We start from the raw sequence: 23,392 nt of genomic DNA on the forward strand, positions 1-23,392 counted from the left end.
GATTTAAAGGGTATTGAAGTGCTTCAACTGGTGGTTTAAATCAACCCTTCCCTCACACTGTGTCACTCTGTGTGTGTGTGTTTGTGTGTGTTCATTTGCACACATCGGCTCCCTAAGTCCATGTTAAAGTGTTTGGAGAATAGAATTCCAAGAATATATTGTAATGGCAAGGCTGCTTCACATCAAGCTGGTTTATTTAGTCAGAAGCAGAGACACAAACAACAATACATGGCACACACAAGGTTAGTCAACAACACTCATACAGTACACGCAGAGGGTGGTCACACTCACACCGACAAAAAGGGTCACACAAGAGGCAGAACTAAAGAGGGATTCACGCTACACTAAAACACATCCATAAACAGTAAATAAAGACAAAAACACACACAATAATCCCCAAAGAACCCCAGCTGCAGTGCATTGTGGGAACCGCTAGCATCCAGTCTCATACACCGACGTTACAATATGTACAGTATTCTTATTTCAGAAGGTAGGGTGCCACCATTATATGTTTTACTTTAAACTTGCAGAATGGCCAAGGGCACTCTTTAGTAACAGTGAGGATTGACAACACTTGGCTTGGAAACAATGCAAAAACCTGGTCTGCCGCCAGATGGTAACCCACCACTTCATTTTGAATAGCTGCAGTATTTCTAATATCAGCTCTTGTCCTCTTGAGTATTTTTATGGAGGTGACTTTGATTTCTATGGTTAATTTAGGTGAAGAGACATTTTAGCAATGTGTTGCTTAGGCTAGTTCAAAGGAAATGGAGGGACACTTTCTTGATTGTTCATTATTTGAATAGTATGCATAATTGAAAGGGTTTTTGACCGGTCTCCTGATTAACAGGGTTCCTGTGCCTCAGTCAGTGTGACTCCTTTCAATTTACATTCATTAAAGGCAAACACATGACCTTAGAATTCAGAGTCAAGGTTTAGCTTTTTTAATCCCTTGGGGGAAAAGGTGCTGAGACATCAGCGATCCAGCTCTGATCTTTTGACCAATTGGGGACAAGTCTGTCCAGTGGTGACACCCATTCATAATTTTCTGCATCCATAAAGCCAGTGTGCACAGCTGAAGCATTGAGACCATCAGCACATTCAGTTAGCTATAATATGGAATGATCACATTACATTTATTTTCATTGTTCCTTTTTCAATTTTCACATCATTTCAGTCACTCAGCAGATGCTGCAAGCAAATGGAACTTCATTTACACGCCGACTCGTGCCCATCTCCCCAAGGGCATTGTGGGATGCCGCCACGTCTGTGGAGGGGCAGGCGGGGTTAGGGAGTTGGGATGATTACACAATCAGGCAAAACTGGGAGCGTTCTTTTATCGCTGCGCTCTGGGTTTACCTCTCCGCTGGCACCGCTGGTGGGCGAGAGCAGTGGACGTCCTCGCGCGGTCAGCAAGCTCCGCGCACACAGTTCCAGCGGGGCCATAAACACCAATATGCTTGGTAATGGCTTTTATGGAGCGCTGCGCCATGTCTCCTGAGCCATCAATAGCCTTGTGGCCACCGAGGGGCCAGCCCAGCAAACCGTCAGAGCTGTCAGCAGGCATCACGGTCTAGAGCAATCAGCTGCTTTGTGTGTGTGTGTGTGTGTGTCTGTGTGTCTGTGTGTGTGTGTGTGTTTGTTCATGCGTGTATGGTTGGGGGGTATGTAAGTGGGTGGTTGGTGTGTGTGCTGTGTGGTTATTTTATGTACATTTATGCATAGATGGTATTAATCTTATAAATTACTTGGAACAAAAAAAAACAGACATGCTAGTGGCATTGGTGAGATGAAGTGGACCCGATGTGTAGGTTGGTAACATCTGTTAGTCAGAATGAGTGGGATTGGAGGGGGCAGGGAAGTTGGCCGCAGTGCCTTTCCGCCAGGCGCCATGTGCTCAGTCACTGTGGGCCCACACTCGGCGGCGGGCACAGATGGCGCGCCTCTCTGATGTCACCAAACAAATCGCCGCATTTCATTAGCGTGAGTGTTTCACACTAATGCTCGCTGTCCAGCCCGAGTCGGCTGCTTTATTGTCATCAAATTATTTTTCCTGTGGCAAACATTTTGACATGAATTAGCGAGGGCTGCCCCACTAGTAGCGCTGCCAGAAGGAATGTCACAGCGCTGCAGACGTGACACAGCGCAGCGTGTGTGTGTGTGTGTGTGTGTGTGTGTAGTGCCGAAACTCAGCCGCTCAGCTGTTCAGAAGTGGCAAACAAATGAACTGTACATGAGTAGATTTCTTAAGAGCAGATGGTCTTGTGCTACATTAGCTATTCATAACAGACCAGTACTTAGTAAATCTTTTACCCGTGTGTCATTGGAGTAAATGTGCTGTAATTACTGTGTCACATGTCAATAATACATCACTAATGTGTTAACTAAGACCTTTCTTTGAAGCCCCATAACAATGTTTAAATCTGTATTCATATGTGTGTAGTTTAGTCTAAATTTCATGTACATTTGTAGTTAAACACATTAAATACATCATTAAACCACTCTTGAGTAGAATGAATCAAACGTTGTAATGTTAACCGGTATCCCTGTGAATATCATAACAATAAACAAATTCTTTGTTCACAAGAAAGCAATCACATCCCACCTGCTTGCATGGATGAGAAAAGTGAAGGAAACCTTCATTGTTTCTTGCAGGACTTTGCAGACGCAATATTCCACTTGGTGAGAGAGAAATACTGGGAGCTGGCAGGCTGCTCCTCCCCCATGCATGCACGTCACAAAGCCCTGGCAGGCATCGTAATGACCAGAGGTATGGCAAGAACATTTTCATTCACCTTTATTTATTTATAAAAAATAGGAATACACCGTGGTGAATTATTCAGCTGAGGAGAGTGTGTACTGTACTGTGTGCCCAGAGAGAATTGTAGCCACTGGGACATTAAATATTGAAACGGATCCTCAATGGGAGAGATAGAAAGCAGGAGAGTGAAGGCTGGAACTCTGCAGCCTTATATTCATGATATCAGGATGGGCCACTGGGCACACTGCTCCTTAATTGGCTGTGTGCTACTTTTGAGTTGTGGCAGTTGGACCAGATTTGATACATTTTCCTTTTTGAGCAAACAAGCTTTTGTCCGTGTGATTCTTAAATAAAATAAATCTTACTTTTCAATCTAACTTACCAAGTTCCAAAGTTAATGATTAAATGATTTTAATAAATAGCTGCACCTACCAATACTTATTTGGAATTTGTAGTATTTAAGTGCAATTAACCTAGGTCTATGCAAATGTAATGTTTGGCAATGTAGAATACTGGATTGACTGTAATTAACACAAAATTGGTTTAGCAATCTGTTTTTGGACTGATGCCTATACTTTTTAGCTATGGCCCTGTGTGGACCTTGGCCAAAACAAGGCAAATTGGTTTAGAAATGCATCCTTAATTGCTAATGTAACATAAACATAAATTAAACATAAATTTAACAAAACATCTGAACTCTCGAATTTCAACCTTGTATGTTTTATTACATAATACTAATGCTTCTGATAAGTGTTTTTACCTTTGGGCCTAAACCATATTGATGGTTTGCCATGCCATGCCATATCATAAAGAGAATGCTTTAGAAACATTAGGCAGCCTCATCCATGTTTGTGGTTCTCTTGGCCTCTTCCCAGTGAATTGTGCTGGTAGCAGAGTGATACAGAGCCACTAGCAGATGTGTTGTGCCAGTGCAGGGTGCTGGTGTTTAGCGCTGGTAATGTAGCATTTGTTTATTTTTAGCTGAGCGCGTTATCTCTCGCTTGGGCTCTGCCAGACTGTTTGGGGGTCAGTGGCGGTATCAGTATCGAGATTCCCTTTGAGGGGCCAGCAGCTCATCAATTTCTACTTCAGTGAGATCACCGTTGCCTTGACCCTAATCCCATCCCTCTCCCTCTCTCTCTCTCTCTCTCTCTCTCTCTCTCTCTCTCTCTCTCTCTCTTTCTTCTAAACAGACACACACACACACACACACACACACACACACACACACACACACACTCACACACACACACGCACACACACACACACATGCGCACACACACACACGCACTCCCTGCCTGCCACCCAATAATTGGTCTGTTTGTTTATTAATAAGTGTGTTATCTTCAAAGATCCAGACGCTGGCAGCCCAAGTATTTGTGGCATGGGGCTAGCAGACACAAACTTGACAGAAGCACTAGGGGCTCTGTTCTTGGTTGTGAGACATCTATTGGATGTCTCAGACTCTGCCCCTCGTTGGCAGAATACTAATGAGGATTCAACTTTGAACCACTGGACCCCCCTCCCCTCCCAAACGTACCCTGTCTTCACTCACTCTCGTACACACATCCAAGCCCATGGAGAATGTTTTAACCTGAATAAGATTGCTTGTCTTTTATTTGTTGGCGATCTGCAAGGAGGATAGAGAGGATGTGAATCAGGCAGAGTGATGGAGTAAATAAGACTCAGTGTAAAGAATCCCATTTAAAGCCCAGCGCAGTGTGGATGATTTGGAAATCTCCTTCCTTCACAACATCAGTGGTCTGACAGCAGAGCTGAATCCTTAGCAGTTTCCTGTCCTCGTGTCTTTGTCTTTGGAGAGAGGAGATTATTTAAAGAAGAGATTCTCATACTAGAAGTGGGTTCAGGAGGGATTTCACTGATTATAACAGGGTTTTCATCTTTTATTTTTTATTAGGTTTAGCCCACACAGTACATTCTTTTTGTGCTTCCCCTGTGAATTGGGTCGTCTGGAAACAGTGTGCTCCTGAGAACATATTCATTTTCAGGAGTCTTGTTGGTTTTGTTAGTATATCAAGGTTGATTTCCCCCTGTCCCCTGCTCTCTTTTACACAGTGAAGATCACAGCAACATTCGTACCAACAAGACTCTAGTTAGCACTTGCACATGCAATCATTTCTACACATAACCCTTTTTTTTCTCAGAACTTGTAAAAGTTTTGAAAAGAGTAAAACATCATGGTTGTGCTGTGGGCACGCGCCTGTTTTTATAGAGTGCATCCGTATAATGGAGCTATGTGTCTGCTGTCTTACCTGTCAGACTGCAAAAATTGCAAATGTCCCCCCACATTGTGACTGATAATTAAAGTTCATGTCTGTTATAGTAACACATTTGGCACCTCACTCTCCCCACCAACGTGAGCCATTTGAGGGACAACAGTCTTTAATGTTGACTCATCCTGACGATGAGCCCCTCTTTGACCTCATTTAATTTTTTGTGCATTTAGCAATGACAGAGCGACTTCTGAAACATCGCCTCCTGAATCTTTCTCGGCTGTAATGTGATGGAAATGAGTCCACACACATTGACCTTGTCGAGCCTTCATGCTACTGGAGAAAATGGATTTAATGCTAATTTTGTAATTATGAAGGAAAAAAATCTTTTTTTCTTAAAAATAGATTTTCACCGTTTGTTCCAGACATTTTGTGAGGTGATGTTTGAAAGCTTAAAGCTTACGGTGAGACAGACTGAAGTAATTGGTTCTTTTGCACGAACAATGAGTGTTTTTTAAATTATTTAACGTCCTTTAGTCAAGGAGAATTGAAAGCATCATTTTGATGGTTTCTTATGACAAGGGGATGACTTTGTTGAGAAATTGATGATCTGCTTTCTTTTCCGTTTGCTTTCTTATTAGGCGAAACCCATTTGGAAAATGCATGTGTAACGATGGTGATTAACCTTTCACCATCACGAGAAGCTGCCCCTCCAGCACAAGTACACTTCACAGTGTAAATACCATTAATTACCATTTGCTGCCAATTACCAGTTGCCTAAGTACCAGCTGGGGATAATGCAGGCTGGTGGGAGAGGGGATGCGTCCACTGATCCATTTCTGAAAAATACTGCCCAGGGCTCAACAGAGGCTCAGGTCACCAGTACAAATTCATCCACACAAAAATGTTACCTTGCTCAGTATTGTTTTGTTTAACAAGATTAACATTTAGTTGTGACTTTAGGGTGATTTGCAGGTTTAATAATGGCATAACCAAAATGTGACTTTGTCCATTATGATCATGAATAGCAAATAGCTACATTTGTGCACTGAAAAGAATGCTAAGTTGTGGCTGTTGGTTTGTTTGTGAGTGATATTATCTTACTACACGTGGCGAATTCTCTACCAGTGTGCGCTTTGATGTTGTAACGCGGCAGCTTGCTGACCTCCCCAGCAGGTGAGGGAGGTGCAACACCATGTTCAGATCCAGAAATGCTAGCGGCACTCGCTTACCTGCTGCACAGGCCTTTCTCTCTCTCTTTCTCTCTCTCTCTCTCTCTGCTGCTGCTGATTGTTAAACTAAAAGCTGCTGTGCCAGAGGGTCTCTCCCTTCCCTTCCTCCCTTCCCTCCTGCTCCTTCTCTGCCTCGTATTTGTGATAATTTCATGGCGTGATAACTAGCAAAGTGGCACAGAAATCACTCTGCGCCTTTCTTCTCTTAGTGCAAAATTGATCTAAACAACCGCTAAGTGGAACATCACTATTGAAGGGGAGGAGGGGGGTGCAGGTAAAAGATGGGCTGCAGTCTGTCGTTTTCCCCCAGAGGAGAAGACCTCCTCTTGGGTACTGTTAAGAATAAATTACCACAGAGAGTCCATCTGAACCATCTTAGAGCCAAGAGGGTCCTTTGGTTAAAACCTCAGTTCATTAGTTGATCATTAAACCAATGCCTTATTAAACCACATGCTTCAGATATGGGTAATGATATAGTAAAGGTGGGAGAAAAAACAATATAGTGTAGTATTGTGATATTAGATTAGATATTTTCACTATATTGGCACTAGATTATGACAATACTACGGTGCAAAGCATTATTATTATTTATTTGATATTAGGATTTAAATTTTTTGGTACATGTGTCTTCTCTGATAACATTGCCTCTGAAGCCCACAAGATGACACAAGACCCTGTTCTTTACTTTATTCACAGCGGAAATTGGATAGGAAGGCAGAGTCGGGAACAAATTTGCCGCGCCAAAGATGACTGCAGAGTTTCCAAGTGTATATAATATATGAGAAAAAAAATTGCAGTGTGTTGCAAAATCCATGAGCAATATCTGCTGTATAGTAAAATGAAGAAGAATCACAATAATATCATATTGTATCGTCACCTCTGTGGCAAATCCCTAATTACAATCGTTCATAATCACTCAGCAGTTGAGTACTTTAGGTAGTCTATATCAATCAGTCTGCATATCCTGACTGCAAAAATCAAGGAATCCTTGTGACATTCAGGTAATGAATGTTGACTCCATTGGGCAGGAAAGGGTGTTAAAGGCTGAGCGTGCACAGAGACAAGCCGCACAGTTAGCAGCCATCAGTCTTCAGTGCCGCAGCATTGCATTTCTGGCTGGATGATTTTGGAGCACTAGAGCCACAAAGCGGTTCTTCTCTGGGGTTTTTTCCCAACATCATTGGAAGCTGTAGAGGAAAGTGTGACTGAACATAGCTCACGTTTATTACTAACTTTGGAGGAGGGGGTTGCAATATTTTGTCATACCCAGACTTTGCATCAATTCATAATTTTACTGATATGCTATTTTTCAATATTGATAAATTTTCTATCTGCCACAGCACCACCTTTGCTGGTAAATACTTGGCCAGCCACAGGAACCTCTCTTTTTCATATTGCAGTACCTTCACACAAAATTAAGTGAGTTGTGTTGCATCAAAAAAAGTTCATCTCAGAAAAAAATTATGAAAATTGTAATCAGATGGTGGATTATACTTCATATATAGTATAGTCTTCCTATAGCATTTCACTTGCAAGGTGCCACCAAGTCTTTAGCATTGCTGTGTCTTTCTGTCTTTCTCCCGAGTTCCACAAAGCTCACACTTCCGCACTCCGTGTCTGCAGTGCAACGTGCCGCTTCCATGGCGAAGGTGAACCAATAAACAGCAGTTGTTTGGTTGATGGACTGATGTGTGGATTGATTGGGAGTATCGATCAGGCCCCGGTGTGTAGACAGTGCTCCGTTATCAGTCCCATCTCGGCTGTCCCTCTGCATCCTTCTGCCAGGGGTGAGATGGGGGGGGGGGGGGCTAGGCTGGCCGTGGAGGAAAGTGCAGAGGATTGCAGAGGCTAGTACAGGCCTTTCACCCTCCATCCAAAGCCACACACACACACACACCAAACACAAATAAGACTCACACATACCCATGCGATACACACACACACACACACACACACACACACACACACACACACACACACACACACCACAACACACAATATTAGCTTTTATTATTGTTATTGCCAGCTCTCTGTGCTCCTTCCAGTCAGAACCTGGACGCAATACCAACCTGAGCTCAGGCAGATAAAGACTCATATGCTGCACTTAGCCCGCAGGTGTAGGGGGTAGGGGAAGACACTGAAGCCTGTATCAGAGAGAAGATGGAGAGCAATGGGGCTTTTTTGTTGGAGGGGGGTAGAGAGAAAGAGAGAGAGGTGGTTATAAAGAAAGAAGCGGTAGGCTGCCGGTGGGTGAATGAAGCTGATGATAAACTAGCCACCTTTTCTTTCAATTTTGATATTTGCTTTGCTTTGCTTTCTCTAACCTCACTCATGGTTAACACAGAGGCTGGTATGCTATTCAAGGCCCGATTGAGGTTGTCTTTTATGACGCTCAACATAATCTGTATACCTATGTACCAATGTATGCTGGTTTCCTCTTGGCTCAAGATTCTTTAGCCTATGTTGCTTTTGCTCATGTTGCTTTTGTTTATTTTAGTGATTTCTTCATATTGTATTGTATTATAAGACTTGTAAGACAATCTCTCTCTCTCTCTGTTCTTTAAAATTTCACAGGTTTGGACCTCCGACAGGCACAAGTGGTGGCATTATCAACTGGCACTAAATGCATCAATGGGGAGTATATCAGTGACCAGGGCCTTGTGGTCAACGACTGCCACGCAGAAATCATCGTCCGCCGGGCTCTTATCCGCTTCCTCTACTCTCAGCTGGAGCTGCATGACAGGTAAACCACCGCCAGTTTCAGCACATGCCGCTACCTTCTGGCCCTCCTCTTGGCTGCCTTTACTTCTTCGTCTTCATTAACATTAATCTTTTTGGCCTCAATAGTCCACTTACATAGTCTCTGTCTGTTTTGGTTTTGGATTTTGTGAAATACATTTCTAAATGTGACTTATAGTCCGGTGCGACTTATATATGTTTTTTTCCTGATCATGACGCATTTTTTGACTGATGCGACTTATAGTCCAGAAAATACGGTACTCGTAATTCATGTCCATTTACATTACCGCCTCGCCTTTCAGTTGTTGTTGGAGATTTGTAAGGGTATTACACACACAGCTGTCTTTAGCTGTGGTTTGAAGTCACTGCTCTTAAACAATAAAGATGTTTTCTTTATTCTGAGAAAGTAAATCATATCACAATAATTAGGCAGCTTAATGTCTTTAAACCTCGCCTGTTGTCTCTCTCCTCCACTTTTATGTGCAAATTAACGTCTTTACATTGTCATGGTGATGATGAAGTTTATACAACTAATGTGTTCCAATAATTGACTATCCATGGACTTGTAATGCTTTATTAAAATTATGAAAAGTCAAAGCCATCTCCATAAAAATAGCATGTTCTTAAAAAAATGATATTCAAGTAAATGTATACAACTAAATGTATACAAAAGGTCACACGTTCTGTTGTGATGCAGTCTGACCCACTGAAAAAGTGTGGTACTTGCAAACATACACACACACACACACACACACACACACATATCTGAGAAACCGGTTGGGGAGGGTTAGGATGGAAATGGCCCAATCAAATTCCACCTGTGCATTACACCCCTGACATGAAGCCTGCCAGATAAAGAAAGGGAAATCTCCCCTCTGATTGTCTGATTTGGCTGTTCTCTCATTCCAAAGCCAGCAGGGAGTTTCTCACTAGGACGTCCCCTTGCACTGTGTGACTGCTTGGATGCTGGAGTTGTGCCACTGGCTATGATCAACACGCAGTTTGGGAGATAAAAGCAGTGGAACGTGCTACGGAATGCAAATTCACAATTTTCGAGTTGCCGCGATGCTTGGGCACGGTGGTTGAGGCAGTGTAAGCACACACTGCCATGTCCTCTCTGTGTGATGGCAACTGTTCCATTCACCATGATATTCTTAGGGATTATAGAGGGCAATGGACGAGAAATGGGATTTACAATCAAGACTTTGTCACTAAAATGCCACCTCAACCTTCTTCCCCCTCCCTCTCTGCTCAATGTCACTCTTTATTAGACATTTATCCCTCTGTACCATCAGGGACCAACGTGTGCATGCGTGCGTGCGGTGTGTGTGTGTGTGTGTGTGTGTGTGTGTGCGTGTGTGTATATTATGTGCATGTGTGTGTGTAATTGGGAAAGCGAGATAGAGACCAGAGAAAGAGGACAAGTCACCAACAGACTAATGTTTTAAACCTTCACATTCTATCCCTAACATATCATTATCAGTACTAAGGGTAGCTGTTTTGTACCTTCTAATTTTGTCATAGTTCTCTGGGGGAACATCTTAGTCATCCCTGGGCTGTATAGCAACCAAACTTTCAGCAGTCTAGTAGTATTAACCAATCAGGAAATCAGAATCTACAGTACCTGCCCTTTATTCTGCACATACCCCACACAGTGAAAGGTGGGGGTGGACACTCCTGGTTGCTAATTCTGGCTGCATTTTGGCTGCAACTTCGTGACCATTACTAGATAGATAGATAGATAGATATATAGATAGATAGATAGATACTTTATTGATCCCCAAGGGGAAATTCAAGATTTAATTCAAGAATTGTATTCAAGTTATACATACATTATACTGCAACTTTGTGAACATTAAAAAAACATAGATTTCCTGCTAACAAAAGAAGGAAACCTGTTTTTTTCCGGTTAATCTGATTTTCACTTCTTTTGCCTGCTGGTCCCTGATGCTTCAGCCAAAGGAGAGAAGACTGGGAACAGTCAATCTTTGTGCGGCACAAGCAGGCTGGGTACCGTCTGAAGGAGAACATCCACTTCCACATGTACATCAGCACCTCACCCTGCGGGGATGCCAGGATCAACTCACCTTACGAGAGCAGCAGTGAGCGTGAGTTTCTCTTTTCTTTTCCTGGCTTTTGTCTTTCGACTGGCTTTCTGTCTCCCTCTTTTTCTTTTTTCTTTCAATCTCTGTTTTGTTTCTCTGTCACTCTACCCCCCTCCAACAATTTCCTTCCCCCATCTCCCCTACTTTCTCTCTTTCCTTTCCTTACCCCCTTCCTCTACCTCTCTCTCTCTCTCTCTCTCTCTTGCCCTCTCTCTATCCACTTGCCTCCTTAACAGGGCTTTTTAAAGGGATCATCCTTTTCTGCGCCTGGATTTCTGAAAGCACCCACCATGCTTTTGTCAGAGTCTGTCAGAAAACCTCTGACGTCCCTTTTCATGTGCCTTTCAGCTGTGCCGAGCAACTCCAACCAACAGATGACATTTTAATGCTTGCTTGCTTAAAGAAATGTGTATTCATTTAGACGTCAAGTTTTTTCCCCCTAAAATGTGACATGTCAGAGTTCAAAATGTGATCTCCAGGGTTATCTCTATCATAGATATACATACATTTTCATATTTATAACTTCTTAAGAGACACCATTCTATTCAATAGTGATCATGATGTATGATTGAATTGACGGTGAGGAGGATTTTTTCAGTGAAAACTGTCGAGGGCTACTTAATCACGGCCAGTTGAAAAGAGGACTGTCGCGGAAAAGCTTTGAACTTCAGTCTCTTGGTCATTAAACCTTTTTAAATGCTCACCAGTCAGCTTTTTACAGATTAGAAAATGACTTATGCTCTACCACTTTGCTAATACCTCTCGCTCTGCTTCTGTTCGAGACTTCAGATGAGGACTTGCAGCTTAACTTTGCCCTCGTTGAGGCTAGGAAAACCATAGCAACAGCCGAAGCAGTGGCAAGTCTCCACGGCTGGTCAGGAGCAAAGTGCTTTCTAATGATTCCCTCTTCATCTTGAGTGCGTAGCAAGGCTCAGAACGGGGCTCCGTTGCTAGTGCCTAGAGAGTCATGCAGAAACAAAAGGAATTCCTAAACACACGACTTTTATGCAGTTGCATAATTATATAGATCAAAGCTCACCTCACTAAACTAACAATTTCCAGATTTAAATGTGGCTTTGGTGTTTGAGCTTCAACCCATGCCCATAGATCCCTCACTAAACTAAACATTTTCCATACAGTAAATGGTTGATGGCAAACTGGTCATATCTACATTGGTAAATAGCTGCGTACAGCACATGTCTGTGCACTGTATATATCTTATAGGATATCCTACACTCTTAAAATTAATGTGTTGTCCCTATCTGGATACAGAGATGTGTTAAAAACAACGCAAGTTGTGTTGTTTTCAACACATTCGTTTTAGGAGTGTATAGATGCGCTCTGATGTGTTGTAATGTGATGTGTCCTGGTGGCACAGAGCACCTTGTTTGTGATTCTCGGCACGTCGTTGGGCGTGTTGTCACAGCTGTGTCGTCCCCCCCAGTGCCCGGTGGGCGACCCCTGATGAAGCGGCTCCACATGCACCTGCGGACCAAGATCGAGGCCGGCGAGGGGACGCTGCCGGTGAGGTCGCAGGCGCCCGTGCAGACGTGGGACGGCGTGCTGCAGGGGGAGAGGCTCATCACCATGTCCTGCACTGACAAGATCACCAGGTCAGCTCCAGGGCGCCATGACCATCACACACACACACACACACACACACACACACACACACACACACACACACACACACGGGAGCTCTGCTTCCTGCTCATACAGTAGAGTAGGCCTACATCTCAGCTTCCTGTTTCCTGTTGATGGCTTCTGAACAGTAAAACAATAGAAATATTCCAGAGACCAATATTACCAGACCTGAAAAGAACAAGTTAGAAAGAACTCTATTCTTTACATCTGAAACTGTTTGTTCACGGTATTATCTGCATTGCTGATTCAAGGGTTAGAATACACCTAAGAACAAAGACTGCTTCTGAAGCATTCAAATGGCACTATAAAAAACGTTGAAGACATGTACTTTGATTCTCTACGTGATCATCTTCAAAGCGTAAATGATCTGAATGTAGAACATCATGTTAAATAACAGTGTGTTCGCCAGAAATGCCATTTTGAATTCCAGTGGTGCGCCTGAGGCACAGAACGCAGGGGCGGCTTCCGACTAAATTCCCGAGACAAATTTGACCAGCGTTTGTTGGAGAGGAGGGTTTGTGGCTCCCCGGCGGCCCTCCGCACTGCGAGAACACGAGTGGAATCTATTGATTTAAGGGTTATCTTTATTAGAGGATTACTCTTTATGAGCCTGCATGATCTTTGTTTAAATAGGCCTCTTTTTCTCCACCTTTCTCTCTCACTCTCTTTCTCAGTCTCTCATTCACTGTCTTCCTCTCTGTTTTCTACAAGGACTTTTAATAGTAGAAGGAAAGGTTACCCTGATATTTGTCTTCCGATAAGAGATGCTGAGCCTGCTGAGGTTAGCGAAAATATGGGGTGGTCTGGCCACCATATGTTTGCTGGTGGCCATACTTTTCAATAAGCACCACACTGTTTACTGAGGGCATGGACAGGCCAGTGCCTCCACAGCCATGTAATAATAAAGGGATTTTGGTCTTTGCCATTTAGATTTTTTTGGCTTAGAGTTTTTGGTCTGAGTGACCTCAGAGTGATCCTGTGGGGATTGGAAGTGGTATTTTTGGGTTGACCAAGTCACGCATGCACACACACACACTCACAGACATAAACACCACATACACACACACACACACATGTACGCATAAACATACACATATCACACACACACACACACTCACACACACACACACACACACACACACACACACACACACACACACACACACACACACACACACACACACACACACACACACACTTCCATACACACACACAGTGGCAGTTATTCAGCACCGCTCAGCTCCACCTGGTTGTTTAAAAGTGACTCCGCGTGAGGACACATGCAGGCGTTGAGGGGTGCACCTCTCTTCCCCTCTCCAATCGCTGTTAATTTGACCGATTTGATTCAGTTCACTGGGGCTGGAAGCACTGCGATTAAATCTGCCCGGGTCAGTACCAGGGGTGAAAGCAATTACTTTACAAAAAATAGAATAAGACAGAAGAAGGGGGACATCGGGCGCTTCTCCGGTCCTCCCCTCTTCTCTTTCTCTTCCTGTCTGTCCCTCTTTCTCAGTTTTATATCCCAGTAAATTAGTAAGGCTTCCATTGAAGTGACTGAAGGGCTGGGGATGAGGGGGTACTGGAGGTAATCAAGGTCACTGTGAAGAGGAAGGACAGAGATAGTGGCTTAAGTCTTTGTCCCAACCCACCACTGAACTTCATTTCATCCACCCGACTCATTTCGCCTTTTCCACTGCGCCACTGATACGGAGAGAAAGAGGGGGAGAGAGAGGGAGGAAAGATGTGGAGAAAAATGAACAAAGGACAGAGTGTAAAAAAAACCCATAACTGCTATGTTGCACCCCTGTCTCAAGCAATCATTTCTCATCCAGTTTTTATGACCGCTCACTGACCACATGCCCCGTTCCCCCTCCCCACTGTCCGTCACCCTCTGATGGTGGTGGGATGGAGGACAGTCTATCATCACTGATGGGTTATGATGAGGTGTATTTTACTGAAACCTTCCTCCAACAGTAGCAAAAGGTGGGAGCGAGAGAGAGAGAGAGAGAGAGAGAGAGAGAAAGAATGACACAGTGTCTAATTAAGCTGTTGTCCTCTTTAATTGACAACTCCAAAGCCGTTGTGTGAATGTGATCTTTTTGTTTTAAACTTTGGGAGTTTATTTTATGTAAATGCGGACTGATTTAATGAAGCGGACAGAATGAACTGGAGTATGAGACGTGGAAGTGGAGAGTGCAGCGGGAGTGAGGCAGGCAGAAGAGAGGAGGAGTGTGTGGAGTGTGCAAGAGAAAGACCTAACCCCTTTAAAATTCCTTCAGAAGCCAGATGGCTGTCTTTTCTTGCATGAGATTAAAAGATGTTTCTAATTCACAGAGCCTCTTCCCAACCAAATTAATATCACAGGGCTAAATTGTTTTTCTGTTTTGAAAGGGCTATGGAAGAGGGACATAGAAAGGACGTGAAAAAATACAAATCAGAGTTCCTGTTGTTTAAGCCAAGGTAGGACAGGTTAGAAAGGTAGCTTGTGCTATAGATAGAGAAGGAAGTTCAGTAATGCACCTGAAGTGGTTCTTAGATTGTAGGTAGCATTAGTTGACTTGAGGAATTAAAAATACTGAAGAGATTAACAATTGGGGGGCGGGTATTATAATTAACAAGGGTATTTATGAGTCATGAAGCAAAATTCCACAGGGAAAAAGGCAGACTGTTTTCATGATAAAGATACATTAATTAAGCCAGAGAACAATGATGTAAAAATTAGCTGCAATGTTTGTCAATGATTGTGTTCTTTAACAGGTTCATTAGCTAATGTGTGGGTGTGTATTAACTGTCTTGCCAGTCTGAATTTTTTCTTTTGTCATTCCCCCAAAAATAAGAACAAACAATTGTTGCCTTTGAAATTAAGTGTGATTTAATTAACCTTATTGTATCACTGCATGACATAATGTGTTGAGTCATTATTGTCATCGTACAGTCTAAATACTTTAAATTTGTTACAATAACGATACAAGAATAATTTTATTTTCTAATACCTATACTCATATAGGTGTTTAAAGGCTACCAGTCTAAATACTTTAAATTTGTTACAATAACGATACAAGGATAATTTTATTTTCTAATACCTATACTCATATAGGTGTTTAAAGGCTACCACTACTATTGTACTATCTCTTCACCCACTTAAAAACATACATACATCAACTAGCCCTTTTCACAGTTGCTTTGCCTGTGGCTGTAGGCTAAGCCTTTCTTCCACCATGTATGTATAAAGCAGGTGGTAGCGCCGACGAGAGGTTGGCTGCCGGTTCTAATTGTCACCTTTTCTATTCCCTGTCGCAGGTGGAACGTGTTGGGCCTGCAGGGGGCGTTGCTGAGCCACCTGCTGGAGCCGGTCTACCTGCACAGCCTGACGGTGGGGAGCCTGCGGCACACGGGCCATTTCACCCGCGTGCTGAGTCAGAGGCTGGAGCGTCTGGGGGCCCTGCCCACACCCTACTGCCGCAACCAGCCCCTCCTCAGCGGTACGCCATGCCTCTGGGGTCTACTCCCATCTCCATCTGTCTGCTCATCACCCCGCATGGATGATTGTCCTCAGTGATGGGGATCAGGCTTAGCCACGATGTCCACAATGTATTTAAACGTAGACTTAATCGCACCCATCAAGATACAATAAAAAAAAAAATAGCTAAAAAAGACTCAGTCGCAATATCCAGAATGATGATTATTAAGAATAACACACAAATTAACTCGAACACACAAATAAATGCACATCCATAAGCATCTCCAAATGTCCAGTACACAATGAGTCAGACATTGTTTGGTTTGAGAGAAGTCATGGATGTGTGTAGTGCATAGCTCAGGGTTTGGGTTCACCTCAGGGAGAGCAGGGAGGTCAGAGGGAGACGACCATCCCAACAAATCGATGTAATCACCGGGGTCCTTATCTTACTCAATTCAGCAGAGATAGCGGAGGGGAGGGCTCCATTCATGGATCCTCCGCAGCGCGCGGCCTCACATCTCTCTGCCCTCTGCCTTTCACCGGCCTATTGATGAGGGCCACTGTCTTTGTCTCCTGTCTCTTGTTCTTGGTTATTTTAAGGTTTGAGCTGTCATAAAAGTTCCTCGGAAGCTGTAGGATCTGTCTTATCGCAGGAGAGAGGAATTGGCTACTCCGGCACCGGGCTAAGCGAGTCAATAGATGTCCTTCAGGAAGGGCTGGGATTCAGCCGCCAAACGTGACCGCAGACTTTCCAGGACTGCACAGCTTTAACTGAACTTACTGAAGTGTCTTTTCACAGTCACCTCCACTGCCTGTCTGATGGGTCATTTTTTTTCCCACAGACTTACAATTGACTGAGGCCCTCGGTGAAGGGATTCAAAGCCAGTAGCCAGATAGCATGAACAATGCATGGTGTAGAGATTGATCAAGACTTTATGAAGGATCCAATCCCACTGTAGATAGCAAAGATATGAATGTTGGATAATTGAAGGTATGAAATGAGCCGTGAATTTGGTCAGGAGAGGTGTGGAGGTAGGAGTGGAAAATGAAAGAGATGGTAGGAGATCAGAAGATTAAAAATAGGCTGATTAGCTGGCAGTCAGTTTAGTCCCTGTCCCAGCCACCTTGGTGTTATTGAGATGGAGAGATACAAGTATAGGACAGAGAAAATATAACCACCGGGTTATAAAAGGTATAGGTATAAAAGTTAGCATGGCTATAATAAATATGGATTGTAATCAGGGTAGGAATTTCACTGCGGCCACGACATGGCCGCCGTTGCCCCTTGCGTTGGCCGTGATGCCCCTTTGAAAATCAGAGGTTTACATGCCACTGTGGCCTTGGTGCCCCCTTCTTTCAATATTCTGGTTTGCGTCCGACTAATAGCGTATTTTATTAGCCTATGGCCTGACAAAATAATCCCAGCATTCACAGCGCAAATTAATGTAGTCTTTTACGCAGTGGAGAAAGTGACAGTGCACGGCAAGAAAGAAAGTGCGTCCAGATTCACCCATTCTTCTCAGTTCAACTACTCATGAAGTAGCCTACTCATCATACAAACATCACAAGTATCACATCACATGAAGGAGCTTTTTCTCTTTAATGATGTTAGCCGTTTGGTGAACGGTTCGCGAAGACAAATAAATACTATGATTAAATTGAATAATAAATTCTAGGTTTTGCGCCTATCTCCCTACCCATTCATCTTGGTGGAATACTTCACAAACCCTTCGTTCAAAACATAGCAAACCATATATCAAAATAAACAGCAGACCTTACCGAACAAGAAGGTTTAAAGCAGTCCCCTGTACAGTTAGCCGTTCCAGAGTAATCAGGTTTTGACATGCATGTCTCCAAATTTGGGCTTTAAGTTTCACAATGTGTTTAAATTTTTCTATGTGATTTCATAACAGGCCAAATACAAAATAATTGTTATATAAATAAATAAATATAAATAAATAGTAGCCTTAATGATCACAAAATGCTAAGCATGCATCTAGGCTATTTGAGTTTCTTAAAGCTGAGCTGTGCTTACATTGTTCAATAGGGCCTACATGATTTCATAACAGGCCAAATATAAAATAAATGTTAAATATAGCCTAGATATCTGTAAATATTAGATGATCAGATGATAGATTACAGTTCTATGTCATGTTTCATGTTTTTGTAATGTTTCATACAGTGATGCAGGTCTACTGCTGTGAATAGGCTAAATACTTTTAATCATTAAAAATGATTAAAAATCATTTAAAAATTTTAAAATTATAAAATTTTGATCATTTTTATAGCCTTCTACTGTATAGTTAACTTTGGCCTTAGTGCCCTGACATGTGGCCTTTGTGCCCCCCACCAAATATGCCCAACTGAAGGCCAAGTGGCCTTGCCCCCAAAATGGTGAAATTCCAAGCCATTGTACTTTAAATAATGATTAATAATTGTACTTTCTCAAAAGACTGGCAGATAAACAGTGCAAAAAATCAGCATACGTTTTTATAAATTTGAATTATTTGTCATTCCCGTTACAGAATGTTTTGCATGGTGCACTTGTGTGATTTTTATATTGCCAGTTGCCACAAATAATTTCAAGACTGTATGCATCTATTCATTACTGGCACTCAGATACAAAATGCAGCCACACAAACAGCATTTTTTTTGCCTCCGATATTCCCCCAAAAATGGTTTCTTTGAATAAACTCAGAAATAATGCTGGAAATCATTTCTGACTTTCTTGCAGATAACTATGAGCTTTTGTCATCATACACTGTGTTGGATGGAGCAAGGCACATAGTGCCATAATTCATTCATTTCTACTTAAAAGTCTGCTTGTGGCTGTTGGTGACGCAATAGAATTTTACATCAACTTAACTGGTACCGGAACACCCAGGAATATAAGAAGAAAATGTAACAGCTGAGGCTGTGTATGATTGCAGGAGAGCATCCAGTGCAACCCTGATTGTATGGTTATTACAGTACTTCTGACACTAGGAAATTCACCTCTAGTCATGATTATGGGCATTTCACTAATGCTCTGACACACTTCCTTTCATTGCTGCTAATCATGCAGATCATTGTTCATAGCTCAATAGGGTACTGAGCAATGGTTTGCTTTTTCAGCTTGGGTAAAAGCCTTTGGCTTTGCAAATCTGGGTTAAGTTAGAACTTTCTTTAAAATGTACCTACAAAAACATGCAGTGAATTTTAAAGTGCTGGATATATTCAGCATATCTAAGAATTTTAGATAGAATTATATGTTCTATCTAAAATTCTATAGTATCTAAAACTATGTAAAAATGAAAAATTATGAAATAACAAACAAACAGTTTCAGTATGATTACCATCACAAGTAGGAATCAACATAAATATCTCACAATGACCGCCAGTGCTGTAAGGCTATGGTCCTGCCCGGGCCACCTTGGTCTGACCTGACAGTCCTCCCCTCTGTCCTGCAGGCCTGAGCAGCAGCGAGTGCCGGCAGCCGGGGAAGTCTCCGTGCTTCAGCGTGAACTGGACGGCGGGGGACAGCCAGCTGGAGGTGCTCAGCGCATCCACGGGGAAGAGGAAGGACTCAGGGACACCGTCGCGGCTCTGCAAGCACGCATTCTTTACTCGCTGGGCCCGGCTGTGCCGGAGGGTGAGTCCAGACCAGTGTGCACCCTCAGCAGTGCTCAAACACACAGGCCCTATACGCTAGCCTGGCCCAGATACGGCGCTAGCCTGGCCCAGATACAGCCCTAGCCTGGCCCAGATACGGCCCTAGCCTGGCCCAGATATGGCGCTAGCCTGGCCCAGATACAGCCCTAGCCTGGCCCAGATATGGCACTAGCCTGGCCCAGAGCCTGTACAGAGCCTGTCACCTCTCCTCTCCATATGTTGTGAGATGTCACTTTGAATTAAACTCCACAAAAAATGCAAGCTCCTTTATTGCCATTTTCAGTGTGAAATGCAGCGAGGTATGAGCCTGTTAATGAAGACAGTTTTTACTCATATTTCAGTTTAGTGAGGAATCAATGTTTTAATTTGCTCTTAAAGTGAGCTCTCACAATAATCTCAATTCACACACACATTCTTATACACCCACACTCCTAAGCTGCTGAGAATTAATTTACCATTTCTCATGTATATAATGGGATCGTCAATATCACCATAAATGCTTACAGTTCCAGAGAAACCTTTAAATTGAAATTAAATATGTTCTACTTGAAAATAAAAGAAGAGTTGTTTTGAAGATCCCCCTGAATGGTTCCCTCCTTGAAGGCACTCTGAGTTGCAAGCAATGGGGTATATTAGAGCAAACACAGTAATCTGCAAAGAAAGTTTTTCCTCTCATCTGCTCTCTCTTTAAGTTTATGTGTGTGTGTGTGAGAGAGAGAGAGAGAGAGAGAGAGAGAGAGAGAAAAGAGAATTGCAACAAAGAAAATGCACAAAAGCACAGAGAATGTTCAATTGCTTGTGAAATTTAAATGGGGAGATTACACAGCTGTTGAAGTTCCCCGTTTGTGCCGGCTCATTCGTTTTGTTTTGCTCTCTGTCTCTGCCTCACAATCAAACTCTCCTGTCTTTTCTTTTCCTCACTCTCCCTTCCTCTGTGCAACTTGTCTTGATCTCGCTCTCTTCTCTGTCCGTCTCTCCCGTTCTAGTTAAATGTCCACACGCCGCCGGCCGGAGATCAGGGCGACTCGGCCGAGCTGCTGTACTGCGAGGCCAAGCAGGCAGCCGGCCGCTACCAGACTGTGAAGCAGCAGTGGCTCCGCTCGCTGCAGGACATGGGTCTGGGCACCTGGGTGAGGAAGCCACCCGAGCAGGAACACTTCCTGCCCGGCGTGTGAGTCCAGTGGACGGGTGGCGTGCGGGCGGGCAGCATGTGGGCAGTGAGGGTCAAGGGTCAGTTGTATGAGACGTCAACCCTCACGCTTCCCACGCACCTCCTGCAGGCCTGTTTGAGTGATCCGCCTCTGTGAGCAGCAAACCCTGGTCTTACCAAACAAAGATGGAGAAGAATTCGGATACTAACACGGGACAGATGTTAGGTCTTGCCGAGTTGTGATGCTCTACGTCCTGGATAAGGATACATCACTCCCAGTGTCTCCCCTGCACCACCATGTCCCTCAGTCTTACCTTTGCCTTTTGTAGACCATGTGTTAACCTTCACCTAAGTGAAAGGCAGCCGCCATCTTGTCATCAGCTATTGCCTGACGTACAGCCCCCATAGAGTGTTGGGCACAATGTCCAATTAAAGCGCCTGTCTGTCTGTATGACGCTAGACAGGGAAAGACAGCATGCAACTCTAGCACAGAACCACTTCAATCTCTCTCTCTCTCACACACACACACACACACACACAAAAACATTCTCTCTCTCTCCCTCTCTTTAGAAAAAATAACACAACAGGCTTAGGGTTTGACATTCTAAGGGAAGGTAATGCAGCCCTTTCACTCTGGAGCTGTGCTGGGTCTGAAACATCCAGAAACACGGGAAGGCAGTGATGACTAGGTATCCTAAATGGTGTTGTAGAGACTGTGGCACAGAGCCTTTTTGAAAGTACAATACAGAGCTTTAATAACACCTTTCCCCCTCATTCTGTCGGCCATTGTTACCCTTTGGTTACCTTCAGTGCTTACTTTTATTATTATTTTTCTCTACTTGCGGTTCTAGTTCAATCCTTCTACACTGAGTGCAGGGCTAGAGAGGTACTGACTACAGAGAGTGAAAGCATGACGGCGTTGGGGGATAAGGCAAGTAAAATAAAGAAGGCACAGAGTCCAGCCAAGGTTCAAACAGCAGTCTGGCGTGTCAATGTAGTCCAATCCAGCCCAGTGTGCCCTTCTAATGGGAACATAACCACAAGTCCAAGAATTTATAATTGAATGCCTGTCATTTAGTGTGCTATCTTTCCACTCCTTTTTGCTTTTGCCCTTCCCTTTGTGTTTAACAGAAAGGGCTAATATGTTTACGGATTGTCAGAAGCCCTAGATATCTTAGTGTAGGCTCCATATTAAAATTTCTTTAGGACATTTGATTACATACATGAGAATAGAAGTAATCTATATTGTTTATTTAGTAACATGTGACCTCAATCATATTATTTGTGAGTTACTTTGTTGAATCCTCTCCTGCATTAACATAGCACAAGGTATGCTCCAACAGGGACCCCTAGTGGCGACATACATAGTATCCAAACTCACCCATGTCTCCTCCACAATATGATTGACACTTAAAAGCTTCAGTCCTATTTGTGTTTTCATTCATTCATGTGTTCATAATTGTGTTATTTCAGTATTTCAGCTGTTTTTTTCTGTAACATGTTTAAAGATCTTTTGAAAAAACGTTGTGTAGCCACTGTCACAAAGGACATTGTGTGATGACCAATCTTTTAGGGAGCAATTCTTGGGTCAGATTTAATGTGTAAAGTACCATATCTATTTCCCCCATCATTTGTAGTATTCATTTCTATTATTATTATCACCCTTAATATCATATTATATAAACATACCCATTTTCCCATGTTATTCTATTTTCCCCATGTTATTCAACTCTCAATCTATGTTGTGCCACACATGTTGTGTGAATTCACCTTAACCACAGTCTTGTCTGTAAGGAGTAAGATTTGTTGTACTATTTCACAGAGGTCACAAATTCATTGGAACAAGCACCATGCAGACCAATTTAGGTATCTATATGAATAGGCCTTTTTAGTCATGGCATGATTGAATGGCAATATTGTAATATTTACTGTACATTTTGTAATATAAATAAATTGTAAAAAAGATAGTAAAATCAAATTATACATCAAAGTAAGTTGTACATTTTAACACAAGAAAATGTGCTGCTAAGGTCTGTACATTGCACCTCAGTAATACCTGAAAGTTGAATGTTTGTTAATGTGAATAAAATGACATAAAACCTGAGTTGATCATTTCTTCTTCTTGAATATTGTAGCTTAGAGGCAACTACTGAAATGCTATAATTACAGCAAGAATTGTCTGCTTTGAGGAGCCTGAAATATACATTTTTGCTTACTACAAATCTTATGTGTGTAATTTCAGTTTTTAATGTTCAGTTTTGTTCTACAATGTAATGTAGACATAAAGGTGTTTCTTTTTCTGGTTTCGATAAATCTGAGACAGTATTCATGCTGTCTCAGATGTATCAAAATCCTCCTCACATTATGACCTCAATGGCTATGCAGTGTTTATTTAGCAACACAGAACCTTGATCAG

At 42.8% G+C, this 23,392-nt stretch overlaps 1 protein-coding gene across 1 annotated transcript in view; it reads left to right on the forward strand.

The window, feature by feature from the left end:
- adarb2 (adenosine deaminase RNA specific B2 (inactive)) overlaps positions 1-23,094 on the forward strand; it is a 120,873-nt gene extending 97,779 nt beyond the window's left edge. Inside the window, 7 exon segments of the mRNA XM_048267127.1 lie at positions 2,656-2,770; positions 8,802-8,970; positions 10,923-11,074; positions 12,516-12,684; positions 16,016-16,197; positions 19,625-19,806; positions 20,813-23,094. Of these exon segments, the coding sequence (XP_048123084.1) occupies positions 2,656-2,770; positions 8,802-8,970; positions 10,923-11,074; positions 12,516-12,684; positions 16,016-16,197; positions 19,625-19,806; positions 20,813-21,001 (1,158 nt within the window). The 3' untranslated portion in view covers positions 21,002-23,094.
- Positions 23,095-23,392: the final 298 nt, after the last annotated feature.

This window comes from Alosa alosa, chromosome 16 (assembly GCF_017589495.1).
Source record: "Alosa alosa isolate M-15738 ecotype Scorff River chromosome 16, AALO_Geno_1.1, whole genome shotgun sequence".
In the NCBI taxonomy this organism is placed as follows: Eukaryota; Metazoa; Chordata; class Actinopteri; order Clupeiformes; family Clupeidae; genus Alosa; species Alosa alosa.